The sequence below is a fragment of the Leishmania infantum genome, chromosome 18 (assembly GCF_000002875.2).
Source record: "Leishmania infantum JPCM5 genome chromosome 18".
Lineage (NCBI taxonomy): Eukaryota > Euglenozoa > Kinetoplastea > Trypanosomatida > Trypanosomatidae > Leishmania > Leishmania infantum.
The window spans coordinates 299,556-307,301 of record NC_009402.2 but is presented as its reverse complement, the minus strand read 5'-3'; the positions used below and the strand labels follow the sequence as shown (position 1 = coordinate 307,301).

The following is a 7,746-nucleotide window of genomic DNA, read 5'->3' as shown; positions in this document are numbered from 1 at the left end:
CGCGTTTCGGACGCGAAAAAAAGAAACAGATCCAAGTACTGGTTGCAACGGTGGAGATGGCCGGTGAGAGGATGCGCGCGTCATCATCGCCACGACACACTCACCCAAAGACTCAGGAAGGCCAGTGTACATCGTACACTGATGCAGTTGTTGATGGCGACATCGTCTATTGATGGTTTCGGCCGTCTCGCTTCCATCTGCAAGGGGGGGGGGGTTGATCAGGCTCGTCACCGTCGTGGCGAGGCTGCGCGCGCCAATGCTTGAGAGAGGGAGAGGCCCGCGATCTGTGGTAGAAGGAGGGGTGGGGTGGAGCTTTAATTCACATCGAGGGAGGAAGGGGCGCACAGATGCGCGCATACGACGCCTACACTGCGCACCAGTACACCGTCACAACCGCGTAGAGGTGTGCAGAGAGGTCGTGGGCGTGGCTCAGCCAACCATCCATAGGGGCATAATAGCAGCTAGAGCACACGTGCACACCTGCCCCGCACTTGCGCATCACCATCGCGTGCACGACAAACTTGAACGGTTTTCCAAGGGCGACCAGGCGCTCCATGATGCCGTCGCACACCAGCGCCACCCACTCCTCGGCTTTGAAATGATCGTAGCGTTGCGCCGTGTCGTCACCGTCGCGGTCTTCTTCGATTGCCGGCGGCGAAGGGCCCGACGCAGACGGTATAGCGGCCAAATCACCACCAGGGCCTGCAGCGGCGCCACCGCCGACGTCGTCGTCAAAGTATGGGCTCAACACTTGCAAGATGATGTTCTTGACATCGCTCGCCGCAACGCGCTCCCAGTGCCCGGCGTCGTCCTCTTCCTCATCCTCGTCCGCTTCGCCATCTTCTTGGCTGCCGCTGCCGTCGTTGTTGGTGTTGGCGGCCGTTGCCTTTTCGGCGCTCACCGCTGCCTCGCCATTCGCACCGTCTGCCACGCCTGCAGTGGTCGATCCTTGTTGGTCTTCTGGCACGTCCTGCCCACTTGTCGTCACATTCTTGGAGGTCTCGTCAGCGCCGGAGCTGCCCCTGAGCGTGGCGGCGTCGGCGCCGGGGCGCGTGGCATCGAGATCACTGTTTACGGTCTCCGCCGCTGTCGAGTTCTCGGAGCTATGGTCAGCCATCTTCCCTCCCCCTCACCCTCTGCTCGCTCAAGGAGGCGAAGAAGGATGCGTTCGTGCGGGAGAGAGACTTAGGGGAGTATCCTGCCGTGACCACACTCACTGGCACCCTTCGCTTCCTGCGTCTCGTAGAGGAGTGCGGCTTGGTGTAGGGGCCAGCGTGTGTCTTGTCTGCTGCGTCGAGAATAGGCCTTTTCCTTCTATGCAATGGATGACGTTGTGGCGAATTCGTGTGTATGCGCTTACATGTGTGTTCCCTGCCGGCAGCCAGGTCAGAGAGGAGATCGGAGGGAAGGGATACGCGTAGGCACTTCAGGGATGTGATCGCAGAGGGGGCGGTTTGGGTGTGCGTGTGCGTGCGCGTGGCACACACAAGGCCGCGGATGTTGATACGGCTGACGCTCTGCCATCTCATCTGCCGGTTCCCATTCCTAGATGGGCGGAGAGGCAGATCCCATTACAGATGGTCCAGTGATTTGAAGAGTTAATGTCGAGGTGCGCTGCATGCGGTGCACAAGTGAGATACCAGGCCGCACGGTTCGTCTGGATGATGTATGCGCGCGATTCCGTGCACGTACAGGTAAGCGGCGACTTCGTCCGCTGTGCACGCGCGAGATGCCCTGCCTTGCTCTTCCTGTACTCCCAGCCAATAAGAATCACGCATACAGTCACGCACACGGACACCACAGCAGCTGCCTCCTTTCGTTTCTCGTTCCTGTGCTGCTGATGCTGCGTGTCACAGGAGGCTGCGGAAGCGCATGATCTCGCGCGCGTCAAGGCCCAACTCAGCTTCACACCACGCGGGTTGCTTTGACAGCACGGTCAAGAGAAATTCGCGCAGTCGCGCGTCGCTGCCGCAGATTTCGAGCAGCTGTGAGTGCGCCTCCACCACACGCAGGAGCCGCCAGCGGCACAGCAGGCGAATGGCATGGCGAAACGCCTCTCGATCTAGCGCGGCCGCCGCCTTCGTCCCAAGCGAGGAGGAGACGTCTTCGAGAAGATCGGCTACGGTGCGCTCCTGCACGCCGCTGGTGTGGTGGATGTGCATGTAGAAGAGGACCAGCAGCACCTCGCGACTGCCGTAGCCCATGCCAACAAGCTGACCGTCGGCGAGCAGGTCATGTAGGTTCGGGGGCAGCAAAGACAGCGGCGGCAGCCCTGGAGGTGGGCGGTGGTACTCTGAGCGGCTGATGTTCGCACCATCCGTCGCCGCCGGCTCACGGTCGCCCAAGGCAAGCGATGGTCGGAGGTCAACGCCAACGAAGCGCTCATTCATTGCTGCTTCTTCGGCGAGCCCTGCACGACGGTCGGGGATGTTCGTCACCATGGACTGCGCCGCCTCCCGCCAGCGCAGCAAAATCATCTGTGGCACCCCCGCTGGGCATGTGGTGCTTGCCTGCGCAGCAGAGGTGACGCTGGCGGCCGCCGGAGGGATGGGCTCTTGCCGCAGCCGTGCGCGCAACCAACTCAGCAGCACGCGCCGACCACTTCCACCAAGAAGATCGACGGCACCGCTAGCAGCCTTGCACAGGTGATTCGCCAGCACCGTCAGCACGGTTGAGCTGGTGCTGCTGTTCAGCTCGAGCTCCGTGCTCAGCTCCGTCACCAGTTGCGCGAGTGCAGGGCAGCCGCTGCCACAGGCGGCATCAACACCGGCAGAACCCCGTGCTTGGCGTGCGCGTGTGGCGCAACAGAGTTGTCGGAGAAGCTCCTCGCACATGACGCACTGCACCTCGAGCGTCAGAGAGGAGTGGGCGAGCAGCGAGCCGACAGACCAGGTGCGAGCAGTCGTAAAGGACGAAGACGTTGAACTTGCAGAGGTGGGCGCCCGCTGCTGTAGCTGCAGCGGCAACGGCAGCGCTGAAGAGCGCCAGCCGGAAGCTCTGTAGTAACCCAGTGCCGGAGAGCCGGCACTGTTGGCGCCGAGTGCCATGGTCGTGGGGACAGTCTCTGTGTCGAGCAGGCTGAGAAGGTGTCGCCGCTGTGCACGCAATTCTCGCAGAGTGGCCTCGCTCGCGTGCAGTCGCGCCTCCAGGTCAGCCATCGACTTTTTCAGCGCCTCCTGCTCACGCTTTTGGATCTTGCCGCCGCCCTCCGTGCTCTGTCGCAGTTTCGTCGCACCAGAACGCAGAGTTGCGACTAGGTCCGCCCTTTGTCGACCAACCTCCTTCATGCAAACCTGGTGCGACGCGTCCTGCGCCATTGTGTGCAGCGTAGCGGCAAGCAGGTTGCGCAAGGACCAGGGCAACAGCGGCACGTACCGCGTCTCGCAAGTTAGACGACTGGAGAGCCGCTTCTCCAGCTGGCGGATGTCAGGCGCGGCGGACGCCAGCACGAGAGACAGCCCTCCGCCACCACCTGCACCGCCGCCGCCTCCGTCACTATCGTGCATGAGACCGGAGAGGACGTAGAGGAGTTGATCGCAGCGGATGCCGAAAACGTCGATGTCGCGGACGCACACGACAATGCTGCAACCTAGGCTCTTCAGGAGGAGAAGCGCTTGCTGGAGATGAGGCAGGGCACTCGCCGCCCCGCCGGTGAGGTATGTCGTGGTGGACGTCACCATGACGCCGCTCCCTTGCACGGCTTCTTCGTCCTCGGTAGCATCGTCCTCCGCATCCTCAGCCGACCCGTCCGCGTTGCTGTCGGCCCGATCACCAGGCGCGGGGCGACTCAAGCGCCAGCGCGCACGCCTCGCCCCTCGGTGCGGAGCTTTCGTGGGCGGGGCAGTTACCGTTGACGGGCGCTGCCGCCGAGTCGCGCCGCTTCGGCCGCCGTCTCCAGTCATGTGTTGAGGCGTGTGCAGGAGTAACGTATCCGCACCGTCCATAGCGCGTGCGCTGAGTCCTGGCGCTGTCGCCGCGGCCGCCACCATGTCGCCGTCCTGCATGTGCCGCTCGAAGTGAAACAGCTGGCCAAACCCGAAGGTGCCGGTGCGCAAGAGGTAATGCACGGCGCGCAGCTGCGCGGACTGCGGGCTTTGTAAGAAGGAGAGCAGCTGCTGGGCAATGACGCCGAGAGCGGCCTCGTCGTCCTTCAGCAGCCGCCCCTGCAGCTCTATTACGAAGGTGTTGGGGGTGCGACGAACGTCGTGAGCGAGAAGACGCAGAATGCGGTGCTTGCCGCTGCCGCGCGGCCCCCATAGTACCTGGCAGGAGCGATGACCTAGAGCGCAGGAGGCAGCGATGGTGGCCCGAAGTGTGCGATATGCCTGCTCCTGCCTGTCAACCAGTTGCTCTACCGGCGACAGCGACCCTTGATCGTCAGGGCCGCTGCTTGCGTGAGCCAACATGTGTGGTGTTGGGGAGGCTGCCAGCGCTGCCTCGCCCAGGGCTGCAGCGTGCAAGAAGGCTGGCGCGGTTGATGTGGTGAGCCGCGCGAGTTGCCGGCAGCAGTGGCGAGTTAGGTGGGACTGCACCTCGGCGAGATACGTCGAGAAGACCACGGCGTCACTTATGTTCCACTCCTGTGCATCCGAGGCGCCGCTGCTGTTAGTGGACGTCGGGACCGGGAAAGGGAGATAGCGACGAAGCAGGGAGACGCTCTCGGGTTGGTCCTCGTCCGCTGTGCTTGCATTGTGGTGCCTGGCGGTCCCCACTTCTTTGATGGCCGATGCCGCGACAGCAGCCATTAATGTAGGCCTTGAAACGACGGGCTGGGGCAGCTCTGTCCGTGCCACCTTTTCTGGTGGAGGCTGAGGTGTCTGTGCGGCTGCTTGCCCAGTCGCTGTGGACGAGGCAGCTGCATTGCCGGCGCCAGCCCTTCGTTTCGGCTTTTGCGCACCCGCAGACATTTGTGGCACGCACGGCTGAAGTGGCGCCGAGGCTCCCGCTGCCTTGGCTGGAAACGCGCCCGCGCTTTGCGGCCGACCACGCTTGCGCCCAGTTGGTTCCGCGGCTAGCGCCGTCGGGATCTTGGCCCTCGTTGCGGTCGCGGGGTCGAATTGGCCATCTGCACTAGCTACTGCCGCGGAGGCCGTGCGCGACTTCGATGTTTTCGGAGCAGGCACAGCTCGTGCACCCTTACGCTTCGGCGGCATAACGAAGCAGCACTGCGTGTGCGGGCGGGGAGCGCGCTCTACGAAGCCGACGAGGAGAGACAGCCGAGCTACTTTCCTGGCGCAGATTACGCTTATCGCCGTCGCTCACATAGTCGTGTGCCGTGGTGGCCGCGGTGGACGATGTGCGGTGAGGCTCAGCCTGCTGTGGTCCTGATTCTATGCCTATTAGCGTGTGTCTATGATCCTCTCAAGCGCGCCTGCATTTCTTTGTGCTCGCAGGAATGTGTATACGTCTGCAAAACGGTGTGCGTGCGGCGCAGTCCATCGATCGCCGCCACCACGCCTGACTTCACCCCTTTGGCTGAAGCTGCTGCTCACCACAGTCGGCCGAATCCGCTAGAAGAAGAAGGGGAGGTGGGGTGCAGGTGATCGGTGAAGGAGGAGCCACATGCACTGAAAAAGGGGGGGCTGGGGGACGGCGCAGAGAAGGAAGTGGTGGATGGAAGACGGTTGGAGGAAAAGACCAACGTACGAAACAAGCAGGTGATCGCCACGGTGCATCGCTTTCCCTCATCTTCTTCGGTCAGCTTCTGCGTCTCGAGACTGGCACGTGGCTCCGAACGCCTCAGAACGATGCATGTCACAGCCGTCCGCATGCCGCTGGATGCACCCCGGCCTCCCTGCAGCAGGACCGCCGATTACGTCCACACCGACGCCCGAATAAAGCAGCAGAAAAAAAGCCAATACGGAAAGCCCAGGTACGTCTGTCTCTCGTGTGCGCTCGCTTGTTTCACAGAAAGGGTGGTCCTTTACACTCCACGACATGCGCGCAGGCGCCATCTTTGGAGAGCGCTGTGACAACTGTGTGCGTCAAGAGCCGGCAGCCGCCTCTGCAGGCAGTCTCCCGTCATGTCGTTTGTGAGCCACGCCACCACCTCCCTGCATCTGTCTCGGTGCGAGAAATGCTACGACTGCAACATTCTAAGAACTGCTCCGTCGCTGCTTTCCATGCCATCCATCCGTCACGCGGCACATCACAGCACGTGCCCGTGGCCGGCTGCGTCGCCGCGTCAGCCGTTGTTTTGCGGATTAGCATCAGGACGGGGTTTCAGTGCACAGTGCTCTGATTGGGATCCGTTGAATGTCTCTCATCCTGCACGGCAGCGCAGCTGGCACACAAACACAAGCACACACACACACACACACACACATGCATATGCATACACATACACAGGCACAGAGGCGCACACGCCCCAGCGACGTGGATGCGCGGCGGTGGCGACAGAGCTCTTGGAGAAGTATCACCCGCGGCATCTCACCTAGCGGAGTTGCAGCGGCTACGGTTCTCCTCGCGCACTTGAGGGCGGGGGAGACAGGTGCGGTGACAGCGAGCACAGCGCGCACCACCGCCGCAGCCGCGTCATCTCCATCTCCTGAAATCGAGGTGCGCCGACAGAGCAGCGTCGCACCCCGTTAGACAGAGACGTCGTTGTCCAGTGTCCCCCGCCGCACACGCGCACGCATGCAGGCGCACGGTGCAGCGGCGATGACACGGGCGCGGGAGGCGGGAGGCTCAACATTTGTACACATTCGAACTGTCCGCATGGGTGCGTGTCGGTCCGCTCGTCGTTAAGGAAACGTTTTTCATCATAGCACTCCACGCAGCCACAGCAGCAGCAGCACCAGCGGTGGCACGCCGCACGGCTGCTTCTCCTCTCGCCATCCGGAAAACGCGCACACAGCACGGAGACGCCACAGCGCGGAGCTACACGACGAAAGAGCGGAGATGCAATGCGTGATGTCGACACGTTTGCCGATTTCGTGAAGTGCGGAGGTGATGAAGGAGAGGTAGCCAGGCGTGGAGGGCAAGAGGCAGCATGAGAAGCGGTTGGCCAGGAGGAGACGGGGCGGCGGAGAGGGTAGGCGGCATCGCGAAGGGTGGCCGGCTGCCGACAGAAAAAGCGGTGGTTCGTGCTGAGATGTAAGGGCTCAAGTAATAGTGTAGGTTTTCTCATGATGCGCTGGCGTGTGCGTGTGTGTGCGTGTTTGTGTTGCTGCTGAGGTGTTCACACCTGGGCACTGGCAGGATGACTGGTGTGTGTAACGGCGCTTGTGCTGCCACGGGGGTCGCGCCAAGGTCAACTGATGATATCCTTCACGCAGGCCCAGACGTACACACACACACACACTCACATGACCGCGCCTTTCACGAGACTTGTGCTGAGCGTCATGCAGCTGATCATGGCTGCGTCGGGGAATGAATGGAAAGCGCAGCAGGTGGGAGCGTACACCTCCAGTGCGTCGCAGCGGCGCTTGCTTCTTGGCTTGTTAGGGTGTTCGTTGTTGAAACCCGGCAAGGGTGAGGTTTTGATGCTGGAGCAGCAGTAGCAGTGGTAATAGCAGTCGCAGTCGCTCGTGTAATTTGTGTTGCTGCGTAGATTAGGGCGGCGAGGAGAGGGCGCGAGAGAAAGGGAGGGTCACAGACGTGCTTCCATGGCGAGAGCCTGCATGGACACATCCACGCACGCACACTGAGCGCGCGACGCAGCCGGCTGCTTTATTCATGCCCGGTCTGGACGTCTCTCTCTGTTTCGCTACTCGCGTTTATGTAAGCCATCCGTCCGTGCCCCTC

At 62.2% G+C, this 7,746-nt stretch overlaps 2 protein-coding genes across 2 annotated transcripts; both read right to left on the bottom strand.

The window, feature by feature from the left end:
• Nucleotides 1-364: 364 nt before the first annotated feature.
• On the bottom strand, nucleotides 365-1,117 carry LINJ_18_0730 (putative dynein-light chain-protein; the record flags this gene model as incomplete). Its single annotated transcript, XM_001464852.1, has 1 exon — nucleotides 365-1,117. One exon carries the CDS (start codon nucleotides 1,115-1,117, stop codon nucleotides 365-367), a length of 753 nt encoding a protein of 250 aa, XP_001464889.1.
• Nucleotides 1,118-1,850: 733 nt separating this feature from the next.
• LINJ_18_0720 (conserved hypothetical protein) lies at nucleotides 1,851-4,406 on the bottom strand (the record flags this gene model as incomplete). Its single annotated transcript, XM_001464851.1, has 1 exon — nucleotides 1,851-4,406. The coding sequence occupies one exon, from the start codon at nucleotides 4,404-4,406 to the stop codon at nucleotides 1,851-1,853; it is 2,556 nt and encodes an 851-aa protein (XP_001464888.1).
• Nucleotides 4,407-7,746: the final 3,340 nt, after the last annotated feature.